At 34.5% G+C, this 24,305-nt stretch overlaps 1 protein-coding gene and 1 long non-coding RNA gene across 6 annotated transcripts in view; one reads left to right on the top strand and one right to left on the bottom strand.

The window, feature by feature from the left end:
• Positions 1–24,305, top strand: part of LOC121471827 (sodium channel protein type 3 subunit alpha) — a 106,436-nt gene that overhangs the window by 22,257 nt on the left and 59,874 nt on the right. For 4 of the 5 annotated variants that reach the window (XM_041722670.1, XM_041722673.1, XM_041722672.1 and 1 more), the window contains 7 exons: positions 5,471–5,781; positions 11,032–11,150; positions 14,115–14,204; positions 18,609–18,737; positions 19,440–19,531; positions 21,199–21,471; positions 21,679–21,742. In XM_041722670.1, the coding sequence (XP_041578604.1) occupies positions 5,521–5,781; positions 11,032–11,150; positions 14,115–14,204; positions 18,609–18,737; positions 19,440–19,531; positions 21,199–21,471; positions 21,679–21,742 (1,028 nt within the window). In that variant the 5' untranslated portion in view covers positions 5,471–5,520. Of the gene's footprint in view, positions 1–5,470; positions 5,782–11,031; positions 11,151–14,114; positions 14,205–18,608; positions 18,738–19,257; positions 19,350–19,439; positions 19,532–21,198; positions 21,472–21,678; positions 21,743–24,305 lie in introns of all 5 variants that reach the window. The other variant, XM_041722671.1, reaches the window with a different exon arrangement.
• LOC121471828 overlaps positions 16,548–24,305 on the bottom strand; it is an 81,804-nt gene continuing 74,046 nt past the window's right edge. The window contains exon 3 of the long non-coding RNA XR_005982711.1: positions 16,548–16,778. This is a non-coding gene — a long non-coding RNA (uncharacterized LOC121471828). The remainder of the gene's footprint in view (positions 16,779–24,305) is intronic.

The following is a 24,305-nucleotide window of genomic DNA, read 5'->3' as shown; positions in this document are numbered from 1 at the left end:
TCAATGTTAAAATTTGAGCTTTCAAGTGGAAATTGGAATTTTGGAAAACTTTTACCTGCTGCTGCGAACTAGACAGCCTCCCAATATATTGTGGCTTTCTCATGAGAATAATGGTGATATTAACAAATGTGATTTTTGGATGTTAATGAAATTTGTCAAATTTGGGGAAATCTGCCTAACACTGTGCCAATATTTTCCAAATGATCCATGCATGAAGGTACAAAATCCATCCAAAAAGTAAAATCAGTAAAAAGGTCATGATACAGTTTCAGATTGCACATTGAAACTAATTCAAGAAACTCATTTGTAGAGAGTTTTGGTGTGTATCAAAGAAGAATATTCACAAGTGCCTGAAAAGAGAGGTAAAATACTTCTTCCTTTTCCAGCTACATATATATATATATATATATATATATATATATATATATATATATATATATAGAGAGAGAGAGAGAGAGAGAGAGGATTTTCTTCATGTACTTCAATCAAAACAACATATCTCAACAGACTGAACTTGGAAGCAGATAAGAGACTCTGGCTGTATTCCACAAGCCAGACAGTAAAGAGATTTGCCCAAATTTAAAATAAATTCCTTTTTCTTACATCATTTTTAAAATTTGTGATAATATAGTTATTTTTGTTAAAAACACGCCTTTGATGTAAACATACCAGGGCTATTATTATTAACTATATAAAATTTATAAAATCTTTTAATTTTAATATGGTAGATATGAATAGATAAGTCCCCTATAAACAAAAACTCTTTGACACTGTCAATAACTTTAGGAGTATAAAAGTATCCTGAAACCAAAATATTTGAAAACCATTGCTCTAGGATCACCCCACCTATCTACCCTTCATACTGCCACCATTTTTTCTAAACTCCAAATTGATCCCGCACTCCCCGTCCATGGCTTACTAATCGTGCTGTACAAGATCTTTGGTGATCTATATTCTATCAGTGTTTCAGTCCTTGCTTTTACCACTCCCTTTTGAGCAGTTTGGTCTCAACCCATAATGAACTTCTTAGCCCCTTCCAAGCTCTCCTTGCCCTTTCTTATTTTGGGCCCATGCATATACTGTCTTCCAGCCTAGCATGTCTCTACTGTTATGTCTTCCTACCAACTTTCTCCCAACTGCCACCAACCCACTAGTTGGTCAAATCCCAACTAGTCTATAAAACTTCCTCAGGGAAACTTCCCTCATCTTCCCTCCCCATCTTTACATGGGCAGAATAAATTGCTCCCATTTATCGAGCTCAGACAACAATCAGTTTTATATAATTATATTATAATTATTTGTATAAACATCTCACACCAGATTGTCAGCTCCTTAGTGGCAGGGACCATGGATGCCTAGTCCAAATAGTGTTGATACACAGTAGTCCCTCAATAAATATATCTTGAATAAACAATCCTAATCCTTCCAGGTTTAAAATTATGTGGTCCATCCCTATTATAGGATTAATCGAACTATACTATTTTTATTGATTAACAGAGGGATGTACTTCCTTTACTCACACACATGCACACACACACTTTGGTTTTTAATCAAAGAGATCATCTCCTCAGATCGTTTTTTAAATCTTTTTTTTGTCCTTGTAAGGACAGCTCTGGAAAAAATTTGGCATATTAAATTTGATGTATTTTAATAAATTATAATGCACATAGATTCATTAATAAAATATATCCCACACCAAGGCATCAGTAGGAATTAATTTTTAAAAGTCTGCTCTAATAGGAATAAAATTATGTAAGAGGTCTATATAACAGGCTCACAAAGAACAAGAAAGAAGAGGAAAACATTAAAATAGGACTGCCATGGAACTATGAGATGTTTCTAAACAGCAAAGCTGCAGGAGAAGCCATGAGACGCTCCCCTCACTGTGATTTTTAATGTCTTAGCCTATCCAAATATTGGGCAAATCTTAGTTCACCTTAGAGGAAAGGCCAAGTGAATGGAACTGACCTATCTTCTCAGGATTTAGAGACAACCATATGCAGTTTCAAAAAGACTTCTTTACTTCTTTTTGACCAAGACTCAAATTCTTTGTTCTAGTCCTTGATAAGTGAACAGAAAGATATAAAATTATTTGTTTAAATATATTTTTGTGATTCTGTGATGGTACCTTGTTCCATGTCATCTTAGACAAATCAAAGTAATCTATACAGATTATTAAAATATCTCCACATTATTTTTAACCTAATTTCATTTTAAAACTTAGGAACCAGGGAACTCCAATTAAATGAGTATAATTGGTTATTTCTTTGTGGCAAACTGTTGCTACATATATGGTAAGGTATTTCATTTCAATGACACTAAGGTTGAGGAAAGTTAAATGTCCAAACCGTTAGTGACAGGCTCAGTATGAACCCAAAACTCAGATTCTTATTGCTGTATGTTCTTCATCCCATTTTAAATAAAGAAACAAAAATTAGTTAAATTAAATGTTCAAATATAAAAGTAACCTTTCTTGTCCCCTAAGAAACCAACTGTGTTTCATAGAAATGTCTTAAGATATATTCATCATGCTATTTAATTTTCATTTAGCATTTAGTAAGAACCTTACCCATTCAGTTCATGAAAGGTGATGAGAGACGGGTGGATTACACATCTCTCTGGGTATTTAAGGCTTGCAGTTAATGTGCAAACTCCTTCCACATTCAAAAGTATAATGTGATTATTCCATACAGCCTAGCACTGCACTATATGGACATCAAAATGGACATAGAATAGCTAAAAACTTTAATTCTACTTTGTGCCATTTGTCATGAATTTAAAAGGCACCAAATAGTTGAATTAGAAGTTTTGAGAATAGTTATTGTTTTTTTTTTAATTGTATTTATTTATTCATGAGAGACACAGAGAGAGAGAGAGACAGAGACACAGGCAGAGGGAGAAGCAGGCTCCCTGCAGGGAGCCCGACGCGGGACTCGATCCTGGGACTCCAGGATCACACCCTGAACCAAAGGCAGAAGCTTAACTGCTGAGCTACCCAGGTGTCCCTAGTTATTCTATTTTAATAAAAAATTAATCAACTATTTATTTTGTGCCTTCTAAGTTCCCTTGATGGAGTACAAAAAAAACACACACACAAAAAAAAACAAAAAGCCCCGTCCCACGACAAATCAGTTCTTTTTCAGAACTAGTGCAAGAAATGGCACAGCTTTTTGACATCTGTTATTTTATCTTACTTAGAATATACCTTCATAGTAGCAGAAAATATAACAATGTCATATTTTAAATACTAATTCAATGAAAAGACACAGCTGTTATAAATGCTTTAGTCATCAGAACAGACCAGGGAACTAGTGATTCAGATATAAACTCAAAGCATCTATAATGATCTATAATCATTTTTGGTCTATTATCATTTTTATGTTGCCATAAGATCTAAAGTCTCTTATTGTTTGCAAGCTTAGTATAACCAAGAAATAAACAGCAAAGAATTAGCAGGCCATTTAGAGATAAACTATTATGGAGACCAGAATAAGTGTGGGGCAGAGATGGGAGTGGGTAGTTAGGATAGGGAAAATGTCACAGATGACTTTGATGATGTCATGGTTGTAGATTGTTCTATAAGATGACTGATGTATTCACTGTATTTTGTTGTTATTATTTCTATTTCCTACCTTGATTTTTTAAATGTGATTTTTGGCACAATGCAAAATAAAATCACTGTTAACTTATTTTGAAATTTATGTAGCCAGCTTCTTGTATGTTTTTCACTTTTGTCATATTTCTAGCACAATTTTTTTTTTTTTTACCTTTCCTGGAGAATTGAGCAGGGCCACTGCATGTGTCTGCCTTCTCTCCTTTCTAATCTCAGACAGTTGCTTGTCATGTGTGATTATGCCCCTGTACTAGCCCAATCCTGGATCTCCAAGGTCAACTGTGGTTCCACTAATTCAGGACCTTACTTAAAGGAAAGTGACTTGAATTGTGAGGATGCTTGAAACCACAATGGAGGAAACAGCTGAAGGAATGAAGGATAATTAGATTATGATAGCTGACACCAAGACAGTGCTTATCAATTCCAGAATTATTTTAGACACTTAGTGTAAATAAATTCATTTATTCCTTATGATAATCCAGGAGGTCAGTTCTCATAGGATCCCCATTTTATAAGTGGAGATGAAAGCACTGAGGGGTTACATTTTGCAAAGTCATAGAGCTCATAAAGGACAGAGCCAGGGTTAAGAACAGAGAGCACCTAGCTCCTAGTCCATGCTTCTAACCACTACACCAAATGGAAGATTCAGAAAGAATAAGAAAAGTGTCTTAGAATAGTTGAAGAACAGCATACTGGAAAAGGAAATATATTCCACATTGCATCAGAAGGATCCAAGGTGAAAAGCTGAAAAGAAGGGACGGACACCTGTATGGTTCAGGTGGTTAAGTGTCTACCTTTGGCTCAGGTCATGATCCCAGCATACTGGGAGCCAGTCCTTCAAGGACCTGCATTGGGATCCTTGCTCAGCAGAGAAACTGCTTCTCCCTCTGCCTGCCACTCCCCCTGCTTGTGTGCACTCGCTTTCTCTCTCTCTGACAAATAAAATCTTTAAAAAAAAAAAAAAAAGCTGAAAGAGAATAGTTTTGACATCTCTGTTGCTGCTGATGGTCAGACTTTGTTTGATGAACCAATGGTCAATGATGATGATGATGATGACAACCAGAAACGTGGTTGGATTAAGCAAAACTACTTTTCCTATCCTGAGATTTTAGGAGTCAGACATATGCCACTGTATTTCTTTATTTGTAGAGCTAGTAAGACGTGATAAAAGGAGCAGGGGTGGGGGCATGGAGCAGGGGGAGAAATGATGGGTCCTTAAGTAATTTCACTGACAAGCGTAACTGCCAGTACTCTTTTTACCAAAAGTACACTAATATGTTTTGGCTCAAAAGTCTCAGACTAGACTTTGATAGACTTATAAAATTGGTTTATTGGAAATGAGACTGGATAATGATCCTTCAGTTTAAAATGTGTAGTGCAGCACTAAAGTGTTTATACTTTTAAAAACTTTCTAGAGGGGCACCTAGGTGGCTCAGGCAGTTAAATGCCTGCCTTTGGTTCAGGTTGTGATTTCTAGATCCTGAGATTGAGCCCTATATCGGGCTTCTTGCTCAGCAAGGAGTCAACTTCTATCTCTCCCTCTCTCCCTCTGCCCCTCCTCACCACGTGTTCTCTCTTTCTCTCTCTCTCAAATAAATAAAATCTTAAAACAAAAATTAGGTTACTAAAAGAGTCCCCAAAGGAACATTGTAAAATGTTTATACCGTACAGTGAGAAAGAAAAAAGTCCATGTATTGAAGAAAAGAATCTTTCACCACAAATAAAGTAATAGTCATTTATTAATATACTAGCAAAGAAAATTACTAGAAGAAATATTAAATAACATCTTGGTTGATTCTCTTAATACCTTTCACTCACTTGCTTTCCTAACTCTGATGCATTTTTTCTCTTTGGTAGGGAATTCGTATGCAAGGAGCTAAACGTACTTAAATGTGCAGGATGAAAAGATGGCACAGGCACTGCTGCTACCCCCGGGCCCTGACAGCTTCCGCCTTTTTACTAGAGAATCTCTTGCTGCTATCGAAAAACGTGCTGCAGAAGAGAAAGCCAAAAAGCCCAAGAGAGAACAAGAGGATGACGAGAACACACCAAAGCCAAACAGTGACTTGGAAGCTGGAAAGAACCTTCCATTTATTTATGGAGACATCCCTCCAGAGATGGTGTCAGAGCCACTGGAGGACCTGGACCCGTACTATATTAGTAAGAAAGTGAGTACTGATTCTATACTTTCAAAAGTTAAGTTATAATTCCAAATGTCAGTCTTTAATTAAACACTAACTTTAATAGGCTTTCCTCTGGCTCATATGTATACTACATCATAGGTTTTCTACTGTTAAAGATTTTATACTTTTTATTTCCGTTTGCTTTGTAAGTACAGTATGAGCAGCAACAACACTGATAAGAAGTGAAGTCAAAATTTGGCTACAGTGAAGAGATATGAGACATGAACAATTTCTACAATTTCACAGTACCTGAAATAGTCAAAATTAAAATTGACACCAACAAAGCAAAATATCTCTTATCACTGACATTTTTAAGCATGAGATAGACAACAGAAGAACAGCCATGCAAAAGAACAGTTATGGGCATGTGTACTTCTTATTGTTTAGTTCTTAATTGGCTTGAGGTTTCCTCACAATAGCTTTGTCTTCTAGAAGGTAATAATCTTACTTAGCAACCTCCAATAGGAAGACAATACATTGACAAGCGCAGTCCCACCTGCTTTTTGTTAAAACATCACTCTGCGGGGGAAAAAAAAAAAAAAAGATAAAAACCCCTCAATTTTCTCTATCTACATATGATCTGAATTTAGTTATGACTATTGTCTTCCTAATGCTATAATAACCACATAATTCTGTCAGAATTAACTAGTTTTTAAAGTTTAACCAGCTGTGCAGAGTTTTATAGTAAACATTTTTTTAAATGGATGATATTCATTTCATCATCTAATTGATATTTTGGCATTTTACAACCACAATTTATATTTCACATTCAAAAGCATAAAAACAAGTCTTTGTAGAAACTAAAGATAAATAAAATATCACCACGAATTGATGGTTTGTGGTTTAAAGAAGATACTGAATACCTTTATTAATCAGAACCAATCCTTTTAAAAGCAATTTAATCTTATAAGATCAGTGATAAGGTAAAAAAAAAAAAAAAATCCTGATAGTTAACCATCCAGATGTGGAAATAACCCTGTTGCCCGAAAAGAGGGCTTCTCAAACTTGCATGTGTAAACACATCATCTGAGGATCTTGTTAAGATACAGATTCAGATTCCGGAGGTCTGGGTGAGGCCAGAGAATCCTGCATCTCTAACAAGTCCTTGAGTGAGATTCCTGCTGTTATAATTCACAGGCCACACTTGGAATAGCAAGCTTTAAAATGCTTTCTATGAATCACAAAACAAATTCAAATAAACAGGCCCTTTCTTTTTCCTTTGAAACTAGTTTCATGAAAAGTGGCATTTAATATAGATTCACGTATTTTTAAAACTAATTTATTCCAGTACCTTACTATAGAAGTGATAAGGAAAAGTTTGAAATTTAGGTACGTTATTATTGCACATGATGATGACAGTGAGACATTCCCCTGAGAAACTAGAACAAAATTTTCCTTAGAATTACTGACTGGAGTATATATTTGCAAAGATATCTTTAAAACACAAGGGTATGCTCACTCTGACATGCTTAGAAGTATTAGCTACTTAAGGAAGGGAAGTGCCCTTAAGACAGGAAATCAGTAAGATTAAGGAGTGGAGAGTAACAGAGATGAACACTGGCATTTTCCACGGGAGACAGATCTTTAGTAGTAGCCCTGAAAGCATCCCCCCGCCCCCTGCCAAATCAAGACTATTTTCATTGTAGAGGGACTACACAGGGCTACCTAACAGAGGTGTCATTAAACATTCTGCAGCATTTGATTAAGTCGGCTTGTGCGGACTCCACCCTCAGCAAAGACCTTCTTTTAATTTGTCTTCCCATAGATCTGCTTGAAAGGAAAGAATATGCTGGTTGTGCCATTGCGATTATTTCAGCCCATGTGACAGTGAAACATCTTGTTTTAGTAAATAAATAGATTGGCATTCTGATTGTGTATGTCAGCCTTTCAAGCTTGGTTAATGTGAGTCTGCTGCTAAGAAACAGAATTGTCCTCTCTGTGCTAACAAAGTCAGTTTTTATTTCCTCCCTGAAAACCAGACTTGGACTTTGATTTATTCCTCATGGCCATGGTCCATCTTGGGAGGTAGCTATATTATTTACTTTTTACTGTTGGTACACTGCTTTTCTTTATGAAGTACCTATAAAAATGAAGACTGAGGTGCTATTGAAGAAAAAGGTAGTTTGTGATTGTGAGCTAACATAAGAAGCTAATGGAAAATTTCTGGAATTCAAAAACATGGTATGAAGTTTATGTTAATTATATGAATAATGGAAGTAAAAGGCATTTTAAAACTATAAAGCATTATTTAACAGGTTGCTACCATTAAATCTGATATAGCCTATATACATAATTTAATCAGATAACCAGATGAAGCACATCACAACATATTTTAATGGTATTTAAGTTGACCAGGTAATAACTGAAGAATAGTGACAGTGATCATCATAATAGCTAACATTTGTCATGTTCCTACTTTGTCAGGCACTGTGTCAATGCGTTAAATGGCATAATTCATTTAATATTCAAATAACCTGTCAAGCAGATACGATGTTAGCCTCATCTCACACATGGGCAATGTCAAATCCAGAGAGGAAGTAAGTTGCCCAAGTCACATTCGATAAGCAGTGAATTCAGAGACTGAACCTAAGCAGTCAGAGCTCTTCAGCATTAAGCAAAACTATATATGGCATTTATTAATAAAATGAAAGAAAACGTTAAAAAAATTGGTTGCATACTGTTTTGGGTTCTCTGATCGATCTGGTCTTATTCAGAGATGTAAAACTTACTCTTACCTCAAGTAATAAAAATTTTAGTGAACCTGTAAGAAGTGTATTTATCTGGGGAAAAGCAAGCAGTATTCCAGAGAGAACAGCAACTAATTTGACATGCTTTTAGCTATAACATTCATCACCTTAGTACCAAGATGTAGTCATTTTTTTAAGTCACATCAGTATTTACCATTACTTGGCGATCAGATTTTGGAGTTGATACTATTTATCCCCCCTCCAATATCTGTTACTCTCTATAATGACTTTCAGTTTAGGTACACTCCAATAACCTCAGAATCCCAAAGTTCAAATGTCTTCCTTGTGATTCTTTCACTATATGGAGTATTAGTATTTTATTCCTCATTTCTCAGAATTCAAGGTTTTGTGTTAGGTGTCGTTCCCCAGAAATAAACTGAAATTGTCTTCTTAAGGCTTCCTCTGTTCCAGAACCTGTAAATTCAATGAAGATGCCCTTGGCATGTCATTTTTAATCCCATTAGTTCCACAAAGGCTAATCTTTTGGGAGAGCAGAGGATTTCATGTTTAAAGGGACAGTTCATTCCTGTCACTCTGTTTTTGGAGATTTTTAAAAATTAATTCATCTCCTAATGTTACTAGTAGTAACTGCTCTTTTCAGAGAAATTGCTTCACAAAAGCATGAACAAATGTACTTTAGATTATGGTGAACTTTACATCATTGAATACCTTAAATGGATCTAGACTGTTTGAAATACTAAATGATCTAATTCTGTGGATTCAAGAAAATCCTTTAATGTATTTGTGCTCCGGGGGTAGTTTTTCCAATATCCACTGTCCCTTATGGATGATTTCCATGCTAGTAAAGAAGTTTACTTGCCCTCCTTCTAGAATCGTTCAAATTTATAGATTGCAATATATGGAAAATGGTTGGTTCAGTATTGCTTGGCTCCATGGTCTTGAATACAAAAGGGCAATGTATGGAAAATTTATTTTCTCTGTCCCTTATACTCACAATATAAATATTTCTGTCTACTTATTCAAACACTACCATGTTGTCAGTGAACATGATTGTATGGCATACTGCCCTTAGTTTAAGAGTAAGAACATATTGTTAAACAAATGGATATATTGAAGTCTTAAAGGTAAATGGCATCTTAGAGGTAAGCCTGCACTTAATTAAAACAAGTATTTATGTACAAACCACACTATTAAATACTGTGAAAAAAATGGAGAAAAAGTAGATTACAGGCTTTTAATGCTCAATAGTTTATAACAACTTCTAACCTAGTCTTCAGTGCAATGAACCCTACATGTAAATTGCCACTTGACTGTAATTACAAGCAACATGCCAATGTGTACAAATTAATATACTAAGACTTACTGGTAAAGGGAAACAATTAGGGAGTGATGAGAAGGCAATGATTTATCTGGAAAGACATGATGAAGGAGGTGATTTTAATAGCTGAAGACATTTTCTGAGAGTAGGGCTTTTCAACCCTGGCTGCATATTAGAATTACCTGAGGAAATTTTTAGAATAATATCCATGTCTGTGCCCATCCTCCAGAAATTGATTCAGTTGGTTATGAGTGGGACCCAAACACTGGCGATTTTAAAATCACCTCAAGAGATTCTAATTTGCAGATAAGACTAAGAACCTTTGATATAATAGTCAGTGGGACCTCATTGTCAGGCCTGCTATGGCCCTGAAATGGGGGGAGTTTATATTAGATAACCTCTCAGGTACCTCCTTCCTCTAGGATTTTATGGCACATTTTCAGAATCAAAGGGGAGAGCTGACAGGGTTGTGAGTGGAACTGACAAGTGGACTATATTGGTTAGAGCAGAGATGTCTTAGAGATGTCTATAGTGGGAAAAACTAAAAGATGACCCTAGAGAGAAGTGGTGGGTAATCACCACGTAGCATAGCTTAAATGTTAAGTTGATGATTATAGGTTTCAGGTCATAGGATTTTAGCTACAGAATGCCCTTTGAAATGATGTATTTAAGCTTAATTCTCAATGCAGCTGTCCCTTTTCAGTATTACCAGCAGATCTACACAATCAGCTAAACCAGGTTATTCAGTGTGTTTGACATTTTAAAGTAGGACAACTACCACAGGAGAAATAGGCTTCACAAACTTTAGAGTTCAAAGACTTGAAATAATTGAAATAAAAAAGATTATTTTAGTAGCAATATGTACCAAATAATCTGAAAAAGTTACCAAAGCTGGAGACAGATGGTAAGCTTTAAATAAAATTGGAGTCTTTAAAGTTACAATTTGATAAATAATTTTCTGTAGGATCATCAGTTTGTATCAGAAAATTGGAACCTTAGAGACAAATTAGATAATTTAAATAATATGTTTATTCATAGCTATATGTTATTTTAGGGGAGAAATATCAAACATGTTGTATTTATGATATACCAACTTGTTTAAACAAGTTTGAACAAACAAATCAGGTAAACAGTTCTTCATGTGTTTAAGCTCTTCAAGTAAGCCATTTGTGTAATCTAGTAATTTTTTTCTAATATTTTCTTTTTCAGACTTTTATAGTATTGAATAAAGGGAAGGCAATTTTCCGATTCAGTGCCACCTCTGCCTTGTATATTTTAACTCCACTAAACCCTGTTAGGAAAATTGCTATTAAGATTCTGGTACACTCATATCCTTTTCATGTGACTGAGTACTGGTGCTTAATTTTATAGAAAACGTCATTCTTTTAATATATATTTTTAATATACATTTATATTTTACATATACTGTTTTATATATTATATATAATTTCTTTGAGATTGATGGTGACATTGTTATTCAATCTGTTTTTCTCATTGATTTTCTGCCATTCATAAAAAGATTAGTATAGAATGACTACTATGATTTTAGAAGTAAAAATGAACTATGTTAGTGAATGTGTAAATGAAGCATACTCTGTAGAAGGAACAACAGCAAATCTACTTGACACTTATTATCCTCAAGTAGATCATACATAATTATTGCTAAAGAAATGTAGCCTATTGTGGTTACTATTATTATCTATATTACCAAATATTCACACTTTTATGCCTTACTTGGTTCTGTATCTTCAGCATCTGGGTCTGTTCATCTTCCTTCCTTTACTAAATATTTATTAAACTACTATATGCCTATGTATTTAATAATATGTACTTAAAAATCACTGAACTTAAGATTACTTACAATGATAATCAAAAACCATACAAACAAGGATGGAATAGGTGTGGATTTCAAGAAAATTCTCAAATAGGTAATGATAAAATAGAAAGGTATTCAGAAGCTGTGTTTAAGAATGGACATTTTTAAATTTTTTAAAAAGCTTTTATTGAAATTCCTGTTAGTTAACATACAGTATAATATTAGTATCTGGTGATTCAACAGTTCCATACAACACTGCTCATCACAAGTGCCCTCCTGAATCTCCATCATCTATTTAAACCATCCCCACCCACTTCCCCTCTGGTAACCATCAGTTTGTTCTCTGTAGGTTAGAGTCTATTTCTTGGTTTGCATCTTTTCCTCCTATGATCATTTGTTTTGTCTCTTAAATTCCACATATTTGTGAAACATATGGTATTTGTCTTTCTCTGACTTATTTCGGTTAGCATAATACACTCTAGCTCCATCCACATCATTGAAAATGGCATGGTTTCTTCCTTTTTTGATGGCTGAATAATATTTCAGTGTGTGTGTGTGTGTGTGTGTGTGTGTGTGTGTGTACACCAAATCTTCCTTATCCATTCATCAGTTCATGAACATGTGGGCTCTTTCCATAATTGATTATTGTTGATAATGCTGCTATAAAAATCAGGTTGCATGTGCCCCTTTGAATCAGTATTGTTGTATCCTTTGGGTAAATACCTAGTAGTGCAGTTATTGGTCATAGGGTAGTTCTATTTTTAACTTTTTGAGGAACCTCCATACTGTTTTCCAGAGTGGCTGCACCAGTTTGCATTTTCACCAAGAGTGCAAGAAGGTTCCCCTTCCCCCACATCCTCGCCATCAATTGTTGTTTCCTGTGTTCTTAATTTTAGGTATTCTGACAGGTTTGAGGTGATATTTCATTGTAGTTTTGATTTGTATTTCCTTGATGATGAATGATGTTGAGCATCTTTTCATATGCCTGTTGGCCATCTGTATGTCTTCTTTGGAAAAATGTCTATTCATATCTTTTGTCCATTTTTTATTGGATTATTTGGTTTTGGGGTGTTGAGTTTTACAAGTTCTTTATTTATTTTGGATACTAATCCTTTATCAGATATGTCATTTACAAATAATCTCCCATTCTGTAGGTTGCTTTTTAGTTTTGTTAATTGTTTCCTTTGCTGTGCAGAAGCTTTTTATTTTGATGAAGTCCCAGTAGTTTATTATTGCTTTTGTTTCCCTTGCCTCAGGTCATATATCTAGTAGGAAGTTGCCATGGCCGATATCAAGGAAATTATTGCCTGTATTCTCCTCTAGGATTTTAATGGTTTCCTGTGTCACATTTAGATTTTTAATCAAAAATGTGAATTTTATATAGATAGATTCAAAATAGCCTTATAAAAACTAAAAGAGAGACAAAAGATTGGTTAACCTAGAAATAGGGCAAATAAGACTTAACTTTTTGAGATTCATTTGAACTCTTTTCATTCTATGGTTTGATATCAGTAAGTATTTATATTTTAAAATAAAATATTTACCCCCCAAATAATCATAATCTTCCTTAGAGTGAAGTCTGATTGAGATCCTAAGAGAAATTAGTTACAGCTAATTCTCAGGAAGTTTTCAAAATAGCGTTTATCTGTATGGTGTGGTATCTAGATGGCCCATTAAGTTCCCCCACAGTCTAAAGTGAAAATAAAAAGTTAGAAAACAATAGTAACTTATCAGCAAAAAATTCTCTCTCCCTTTATTCTTATGCTATAAACACTAAAAGAATGAGTCTCATCACAATAAGACTATTAAAAATAGCTAATTACAGTAGAATTCTCAATCAGTGTAATCTTTGAAAATACTGGGGTAGACATTCTCAGAGTTTTTATATTGCATTCGTTAATCTTCTGTCAGTCAGTGGTGATTTTAAATTATATCTAAGTACAACCACATATAATTACATTCATATTTTTTACAATTTTACACTTATATTGTGAAGTTACTAAAGAATGGTTATTTCCAGGGCACCTGAGTGGCTCAGTGGTTGAGGGTCTGTCTTTGGCTCATATCATGATCCTGAATCAGGCTCCCCACACAGTGCCTACTTCTCCCTCTGCCTGTGTCTCTGCTTCTCTCTCTCTGTGTGTCTCTTATGAATAAATAAATAAAATCTTTTTTCTAAAAAAGGAATATTATTTCCCCTTGCAGTGCTATTTTACATAACTGGTTAGAAATTCCTATTGCTTCAAATAGAGATCTCTTTCCATTAAATTCAGTTCCGTGAAATTTTACATTTCATGTAAAATGAAAATGAGTAGACCAAGAATGTATGACAGGCTTTGAAGTTTCTTATTACTTTTGCCATTGTTTTAAAACAAATAAGTAAGACAGATTTCACAGATAACTTTATTGATGATTTTTTTGTATGGATTGTAAATGGCCATGATAATATACTATTTATTCCTTAACTATAACCTACTTTATTCAGCATGCTTATCATGTGCACTATTTTGACCAACTGCGTATTTATGACTTTGAGTAACCCTCCAGACTGGACGAAGAATGTAGAGTAAGTAAGAATGACTTCTTCTAATGAGAAATGCACACTCATATTCTGTAGCAATCGCCTTATGGTTATGGTCTAACTTAAGTTTTCCACTGTTTGGAGTCAGGCTAAAAACTTCTAAGAAAAAGTTATTTCCATAAAATGAAAGAAGAAAGGGAAGTTCTTAGGGGGAGTTTTTCTTCTATGGGGTAAGTATTCTTTCCAACAAATTCATGATAGTATACACCAGCTGGTAAACTAAATCAAACATTTAGCATAAAAGTTAAAATTCAATCATAGTTATGCATGTTAGATAAAACACAATGACCATCTGGGGCACCTGAGTGGCTCAATTGGTTAAGCATCTGGCTCTAGGTTTCGGCTCAGGTCATGATCTCACAATCTGGGGATCAAGCCCCGCATTATCAAACTCCACACTCAGCAGGGAATCTGCTTAGATTCTCTCTCTCCCAAATAGATAAATAAATCTTTTTTTTTAAAATGACCATTTGAGTAATGTGATGAATAAAATATTTTTTTCTAGTATACTACTATTATTGTTATAGTCTCATAAAACAGATTTAAGTGTTTAGCACAATATTATTATATTAGGTATTTTGGTTATATATCATTACATTTAGAAAAATACATTTAGGTGTTTAAGTAACTTAGATATTTAGTTATATTTAGATATGTAGTTTATTTAGATACAGCATGTGTGCTAAAACACCCTAAATGTGTACCATAAAAGAAATAAAAGGTCTCTACAAAATCATAGCTAAAAAAATAACAGGACTTAAGGGGAAAACATGATTAAGAGAAGATCACTCAAAACTTATGAAACTTTGTAATCAGAACGCTAATAAACACAGGAAGAATCCCAAGAAAAAGATATTGGCTCAATTAAAGCTCTATACCTAAAATCGCAGCCAGTCTCAGACTCCAGGCCTTGTCCTTTCTCCCCTGAAGATGAAGACCCTGGGGACATTTCTATCATGTCAATAAAATAAAACATTTGATTTATTATTTTAACATAAAGAGAAAGATCTAAGCACAATAGTTCTTTGGCATGTTAAACTAGCCTCTACTTGTACTAAAGAAGGCTCTTCAATGTCAACTTTCTGCATTAGTACTAAGATCTTCCTTTAATGCTAAGGATGTTCTATTTAAGTCTGAGGAAAAGGATGCCACTAATTGATCCAAAACATCAATGTGCTGGGGGAAATTTTTGCATTAACTAACATAATTTCGCATTATAACATTTTCCCCTAAAAGTTATTAGTCACGTGTGAGGTTATTCATGACAAAGAAATATATAATTTAGTGAAAAGAAGGTATTTACGTTATGTAGGCTATTTTTGTGTAATAGAATATAATGATAAGGTTTAGTGAAAAAAGTTTCTAGCATGTTCTTTTTATTGTCATATTTTTAAAAAGTAATATCCAATAGGAGATAAATTATTATGACAAATAGTCCCACTTCTATTTCTGTTTTTATAGCTTCGATGAGGATTTAATACACTATTCTAAGCCATCATTTGTCAGTGATTTAACATATTAGATATTTTTATAGTAACTTAGAAATGCTTCTTAGAAATCATTTTAGTAGAGAATCCAGTTCTTATGCTGAAGCAAGCAATTTAACAGAATTCTTAGTTATCATTTATGATTTGTAGATTAACAAATGGTCATACTTATATAAAACTATTCTGTATGCACTTTTCCTAGAAGAAATTACTGAAGCATTTAAACATGTACAAGTCTCATTTATTTGTATAACATTATTAAAATATAGGTAAAGAAGACATTTGAATATTATTCCTTGAATTTTCGGGTCTCTCTCTTTTCATTTTTAGACAGAGACAGAACAGGGAAGGAGGGAAGAGGGACAGGCGGAGGGGGAGGGAGAGAATCTTAAGCAGGCTCCATATCCATCCTCAACATAGAGCCCAACGTGGAGCTTAATCTCACTATCCTGAGATCATGATCTGAACTGAAATCTGAAGTCAGACGCTTAACCTACTGAGCCATCCAAGTGCCTCGCAGGGCTCTCTTTTTAAAGTCAGTTTTAGAGATTACTATATCCATTATGAAAGTAGTCTTATCCCTACAAAAGGTTTTGACTTCATCATTCAGTGGGAGAACTTTGCACAGGTTTCCTGATCATTTATCTCTAGTCACTTGACAGCAAAGTACCAGGAAAACAAGCAAAATTAGTGGTTACAGCCAACAATCCAAACTGAACAAACAAGGGTGCAAAGAAAAGAGAAGATAACTCAGTTCTGACATGAAAACAGGTCATTGATAGCATAAACAGTCCCTGTACAAAGAGGTGACACACAGAAAAGGCTGAGGACCATACGGTATAGTGAGGGTCATGAAAAGCAGGCAGATCGTAATTACAGGAAAAAACCTGGTGACATGGACAGAATCAACAGTATGATTAGGAGCCTAGTGGGGCAGAGCTAAGAAAGAGCAAGGTCCCCTTGATTCTCACTTACCTGTTCAATCTAGTTTGCTAATAGGCACTTCTGAACACCTGTTCTGGGCAAAGCTCTGTCTCAGATGTTAAGCTCCAGGACACTCCTCCTTGGATAGCTATCAACAAAAACAGGGATAGAAGTAGGAACTTTAATCTTACTCCTAGGAAATCTGTAGATAACCTAGAATTTCCAAAGCATAGACCATAGGGCATTAACCACTAATATGATATATAAAACGTACACTGAGCTGTCTCTTAAAGCTTTTTACAAGGCAGCTATCTCTAAACAGAAATGTCATGGTGATTATGTGTAACGTGCAAAGGTCCAAACTAAAACCCAAGTAAATATAAGCCTGGCATTGTAAATTGTATCTTTTCTGAATGAGGTCAGCTACTTCATAAATAAAGATAGCAATTATATTTATTCCTCAAAAAATTAACTTATTTATTTTTAAAAGGAGGAGGAATGTTCTTAGGAAAACTGGATGTGAAGTTCTCCACATAGATTTTCCTCTTATTTATTTGTCCCCTCATCTTAAAAAAATTACTGCAGGAAACAATGCAAAAATAAGTCTCCTAACTTTATTCACATATAAAATACTAGTAGGCTGGAAAATATAATTAATTTTAATAAGAGTAAATCAAAACTTTATGGCTTGGGTGAGGTAATTTGAAGGATAATATTAAATTGCAATTTTTAAAAGAACACAGTGTTGAAAAACAAGTACTCTTTCCTCAACTATTTTTGGAAGAAACAGAAATAACAATATTGTCAACACTCAAAGGAAAGAGGGCTAAAAATGCACTATGTATCAAACAGTAACTGGAAATCCTTTCACCATTTTGGAGGCGGAAATTTGAATGTGAGCATGTTTGAACGATTTCGCTCAATTGTATAGAAATAGTAGCTAATGCAAGGTAAAAATCAGAAATCTGGTTTCTCTCTGAATTTTGGTAATTATGTAAATGGACACACATAAAATACTAATAAATTATAATTTTTCTTGTGTAAATATACGAGAGAAGCAATTTTAAAATATATACGAGAAATAGTGCAGCCACGGTGGCGCAGCGGTATAGCACTGCCTGCAGCCCAGGGTGTGATCCTGGAGACCCAGGATCGAGTCTGACGTCAGGCCCCTGCATGGAGCCTGCTTCTCCCTCTGCCTGTGTCTCTGCCTCTCTCTCTCTCTCTGTCTCTCATGAATAAATAAATAAAATCTTTTAAAAATAATAAAATATAAAATAAAATAAAATAAAACAAAATATATACGAGAAATATATATGAGAGAAGTTTTAAAACTATGACTGACTCTTAAATATAAAAAGGGGAAGCATATTTTCTAGATTAGACATGTAAAATATCCCTAAAAATAACTGTAATCATTAATAAATTTGAATGGAATATATTATTATAAATAAATCCAAGAAATTTTACCTCTAGAGCTGTATTGTCTAATGAGGGAGACACCAGCCACATGTGAAACTTGAAATTTGGCTAGTCTTAATTGTTGAAATAATAATATTTTAGTTACATTGGTTTAAATAAAATATAATATTAAAATTAAATTCATTTGTTTTTCCTTATTTTTTTTATTTGGCTACTGAAAATGTAAAAACTACATATGTAGCTTATATTATATTTTAATCAAACAGCATTGCTCTAGAGGGTCAAGTTTGATCACTACCCATAAAACACATGAAACTATTATTCTAAAATCTAAATAGTTAAAATAAATCAGATTCTTTGGGGAAGATACTATCTCTTCAGCTTAACCCTTTACTTGGGCTTATAAGATTAATTAGACTAGTCAAGTCTTTGTAAATGGAAATAAGGAATAAGATTTTAGCAAATTAAAAAAAAACACACAAAAGTATAAGATTTGCCATATTTGAAAACATGTATATGAACAGCATAAATGAAATTGTTTGGATGCTTTTGCTAGGTACACATTCACTGGAATCTACACCTTTGAGTCACTTATAAAAATCTTGGCAAGAGGATTTTGCTTAGAAGATTTTACATTCCTTCGTGATCCATGGAACTGGCTGGATTTCAGTGTCATTGTGATGGCGTGAGTATTTTTGAAAAGTTGTTAAGCTCAAAGGAATGAAAATAGTTTTAGCACAAACCAGGTTGTTTTGACATATTTTAAATGTAGAGTTTGCTTATTAGCCAAATTAACTATATGCCTCATATATTTTAAGAATACACTTTAGATTTAAAAAAAAGGAATACACTTTAGAATACATATTAGCAAGGTAAATCTATCTGGTAAATGAGCAATAAACAATTACTTTCATGTCATATAGTCTTCTACTTCATCAAAAGGAGGTTATTCATTGAACATAATACCTCGAACTGTACTTTGATCAGTTTTACAAACAAACTTGTTCATATTAGTGAAAATTACATTGAAATAAGAACAAAATTTTATTCATTAAAAGCAGCTTTCAGCATATGGCACCTTGAGGTCTGTAGCAATTCCGTTTGTTAAACTCAAGGGTCTGGCTCCATATGTCAAACTCAACTTTCATTCTTTATGTAGGATAAACTTTGCCAAAACTATCAGTAACTCTGATTTAATTCTACAGGTATGTAACAGAATTTGTAAGCCTAGGCAATGTTTCAGCTCTTCGAACTTTCAGAGTCTTGAGAGCTCTGAAAACTATTTCTGTAATTCCAGGTAAGAAGAAACTGGTGTAAGATGATAGGCCCCTTATATCTCCAACTTTTCTTGTGTATTATTGTGTTGTGTGTAAACTCCCTATTACAGATACGTGACAGAGTTTGTGGATCTGGGCAATGTCTCAGCGCTGAGAACATTCAGAGTTCTCCGAGCACTGAAAACAATTTCAGTCATTCCAGGTGAGAGCTAGGTTAAACACCGAGGCTGACTTTAAATACACTATAATAATATTTAGGTTGAAATCACACTTAGATCATTAGGCTTGTTGCTTATTATTCTTGTTTGTCAACTTTAAGAATGCCAAGTGATGTCTCAATGCAGTTCAGTAACTAAAATTTTAGAAATTACATGCTTATTTATATAGTCAGCCTTTGGGTTTAACAGAATTGCATGAGTCGTCTATAAAAATACTAGTTTTGTGCATGTGTGTGCTCTCTCTCTCTCTCTCTCTCTCTCTGCATTTGTGATGTAAAGCTTTCTCTTTTATGTTCTGTAAAAAGCTTTGCCACCATACCTTTGCTAACTTATTTCGGTTTTACCATTCACTGCAGATCTATTCTGAAAATAGGTCTCCTTTAATAAAGGAGAAAAGATTATTCTTGAACAGCATGTATGTGGCATAGGACTTTTGATACTCTAAAATTCTTTCCCCCTCTGAATTATTGCTACTTGGAGGCTGGTGTAAAGAATGGGTTGGAAGGAGATGCCTAGTGAAACACAAAATCTGAAATAAAAAATAACATAAAGACTCCTAACTCGGGGAAACGAACTAGGGGTGGTGGAAGGGGAGGAGGGCGGGTGTTGGAGGGGAATGGGTGACGGGCACTGAGGTGGACACTTGACGGGATGAGCACTGGGTGTTTTTCTGTATGTTGGTAAATTAAACACCAATAAAAGTTAATTTAAAAAAAAAAAATAACTGCAAGTTCTTTGCTGTTCATGGCAACACGTAAAACCACACGCAAAAGAAAAAAGCTTCCTGCCTAAATATTTATTTACACTTTCATTTTAAGTCTCCAGAAAGCATACTGTTCACAAATAAAAATCGGCTCTTCATCTACTTCCCAAACCATCTGAATATCCACAAAGCTTTGGTGTCTATTTATTTATTTTTTTTTAATTAATTTTTATTGGTGTTCAATTTACCAACATACAGAAAAACACCCAGTGCTCATCCCATCAAGTGTCCACCTCAGTGCCCGTCACCCCTTCCCCTCCAACACCCGCCCTCCTCCCCTTCCACCACCCCTAGTTCGTTTCCCCGAGTTAGGAGTCTTTATGTTCTGTCTCCCTTCCTGATATTTCCCAACATTTCTTCTCCCTTCCTTTATATTCCCTTTCACCATTATTCATATTCCCCAAATGAATGAGAACATACACTGTTTGTCCCTCTCCGATTGACTTATTTCACTCAGCATAATACCCTCCAGTTCCATCCACGTTGAAGCAAATGGTGGGTATTTGTCGTTTCTAATTGCTGAGTAATATTCCATTGTATACATAAACCACATCTTCTTTATCCATTCATCTTTCGATGGACACCGAGGCTCCTTCCACAGTTTGGCTATTGTGGCCATTGCTGATAGAAACATCGGGGTGCAGGTGTCCCGACGTTTCATTGCATCTGAATCTTTGGGGTAAATCCCCAACAGTGCAATTGCTGGGTCGTAGGGCAGGTCTATTTTTAACTCTTTGAGGAACCTCCACACAGTTTTCCAGAGTGGCTGCAAGCTTTGGTGTCTAAATAGCCAAGCAACCGTTTATGGGAAAAGAGATGTGTGTGACTAAGAAGACACTGTGGCTTAGGAAACTCTTCCTTGGATGACCGACTGCTTTTTCTCTTCAGGTTTAAAGACCATTGTGGGGGCCCTGATCCAGTCTGTGAAGAAGCTCTCTGACGTCATGATCTTGACTGTGTTCTGTCTGAGTGTGTTTGCTCTAATTGGTCTGCAGCTGTTCATGGGCAACCTGCGGAATAAATGCTTGCAATGGCCCCCAAGCGATTCTGCTTTTGAAACCAACACCACATCCTACTTTAATGGCACAATGGATTCAAACGGGTTATTTGTTAATATAACAATGAGTACATTTAACTGGAAGGATTACATTGAAGATGACAGTAAGAAATATTGCTACATTGTTAACCTTAGTGTTGCTGAATGCCTTTTTGACTATAAATAGTTTTGAGACTGTGGCTTGAAACCATCTTTGTGAATAGACCTCATTGTGTCCACTTTGGTAATAACTGAGATAGTCCAACTCTCATTTATTCCTAATGTCAGTAGGATAGATATGAAATGAAATGGCTTGTTCTTTATATTAATAGGTCACTTTTATGTCTTGGATGGACAAAAGGACCCTCTACTCTGTGGAAATGGTTCAGATGCAGGGTAAGAAAAACAATTTTTTAAAATGTAGAACACTTTAACAAAAAACAGGAAAAAAATACAAAGGTATTCTTACATGTATATAATAAAGAGTGATGCTACCTACCTAGAAAGTACCTTCTCTGTGTTAGAAGACTCGCTATCAGCTCTAAATTCATGGTCACTAAGATTACCCCTCTGGGTAAAGACCTTTTCTCCAGAATTCCATAGTTAAGATGTATGTACTTGACTATTACTCCAAAGTGTGAAGACTCATAGTCTATCTTTTTTGTAAGCCCATCAGAGCTGTTTAATAAATACAGGGAACATTTTGATTGATGTAGGTATACGTTGATGTGATGAGTTTTGCTGTGGCTGGAAAAGACCTAGACTATAACATGATCTTTATGCTGCAAGCTCAGATGGGAAACTGCTTTGAGAGAGTTAGGTATTTTTGAAATAACATGAAAATCCCATGTGCAAAAAAATCCAAGGGACAAATACATGTCAAAGCCATGTCTAGCTCTGAGTCTGCATACTTAACAGTTCTTTTTGGTCACATTCTACAATAAAAGACACTTTAATATCTTAGTCATCAGGTTGCTCTCTCATACTTATTTTCCCAAGAGTATTATAAATTGATTTTAGGTCAAGGTGTAATTTTTTTAGAAGCCAAGTATAGCAATAGTTAGTGACTCTTAAACCACAGAATTTACACAGAAGTATTTTGTGTCATCCTAGAAAATGGGAAACTTGTATTGCCATAAAGATCTAGGAGTATTATTGAAAATGTATATTAGTCTTAGAGATGGTGTTTTCGGGGCTGGGGGGAATGGAGGGGGATTGTTTTCCTGATATTTTTCCTAACCTTTGTTAGGATAATGTAGTGAATAAGAATTCAACCCCATGAATTCTAGGGTTCATCTATATCTGGATTCAAACCTTAATTCCACCATTTACAAATTCTGACTTTGGAAAAGTATTCTAAGTTCTCTGTATCTGAGTTTATTTATTTCTAAAATGCAGAGAGTAATATTGTCTCTTAGGGTTGTTATGGTGATTAGTTACTTAATACACATAAAGCACTTGGCTTAGCACCTGATCTATCACATGTGTTTATTGCATTTTAGGTATTATTTTTTATTATTATAATTAATGTAAAACTAGATAAAATTTTGGATAAGGTTGGATGATGCATACTCTATAGTTATTAAACCATAATAATCACTTCTCTTTATTGAGTACTTAATATGGGTTAGGTGATTTACTGGTAAAATTGATACCCACTCTTGTTAAATGTCAAATAAAATTCAAAAGAAATTTCTAATTTCAAGATTTTCTGTAAGGCTATCAAGACAGCATTGTACTGGAAAAAGAATAGGTATATATGTCAATGAAAAACAACAGACACCTCCCTCCCAAAAAACAGACCTACATAAATACAGTCAACTAATTTTTGACAGATGAAAATGCAATTCAAAGGAAACAGGAAAGTTTTTTCAACAAATAGTGCTGGAGCAACTGGAAGTCCATATGAAAAGAAATGAACCTAGATATAAATCTCACTTCTTACACAAGAACTAACTCAAAATCAACCACAGACCTATGTGTAAAATACATAGAAACCATAAACTCCTTTAAGAAAGCATAGAATTAGGGCACCTAGGTGGCTCACTGGCTGAGCATCTACCTTTGGCTCTTGTCGTGATCCTGGGATCCTGGGATTGAGTCCCACATCGGCTCCCTGCAGCCTGCTTCTCCCTCTGCCTATGTCTTTGCCTCTTTGTGTGTGAATAAATAAATAAAATATTTAAAAAAGAAGCACAGAATAAAACCTACATGACTTCATATTTCGTGATAAGTTTTAAACGCCAATATACAACCCATGAAAGAAATAATTGATAAATTGGACTTAATTAAAATTAAAAACTTATGCTCTGTAGAGACACTATAAAGGGAATGGGAAAAAAAGCCATAATTGCAAGAAATTGTTTACAAAACATATATCTGAAAAAAGACATATGCAAAATACACAAAGCACTCTTAAAACTCAATGAAAAGAAAACAACTCAATTTAAAAATAGGCAAAAATCTGGACATTCTGAAAGAATATATACAGATGGTTAATAAGGATATATAAAGATACTAAGCATCATTTGTCATTAGGGTATTGAAAATTAAAACAACAGTAAGTTACTACTATATACCTATTTAGAATAGCTAAAATAAAAAAAAGTACTGGTAATAAATTGCTAGTGAAGATGCAGAACAACAGAAATCCTCATTCATTGCTGATGGGAATGCAAAATACTACAACCATTTTGGAGAACAATTTGGCAGTTTCTTACAAAATAAACACAGTCTAACCATATGATCCAGCAATTTCCCTACTAGATATTTAGCCAATTAACTTGAACATGCATGAGTATTTATAACAGTTGTATTCATAATCACAAGAAACTTGAAGCAATCAAGATGTCCTTCAACAGGTGAATGGATAACTGTGATGTATTCATCCAGTGAAATATTATTCAGTGATAAAAAGAAAATAAGCTATCAAGCCACAAAAAGACATTGATGAACGTTA

Source organism: Vulpes lagopus, chromosome 11 (genome assembly GCF_018345385.1).
Source record: "Vulpes lagopus strain Blue_001 chromosome 11, ASM1834538v1, whole genome shotgun sequence".
Taxonomy (NCBI): Eukaryota; Metazoa; Chordata; class Mammalia; order Carnivora; family Canidae; genus Vulpes; species Vulpes lagopus.
This window is presented reverse-complemented; position numbering and strand designations above follow the sequence as displayed.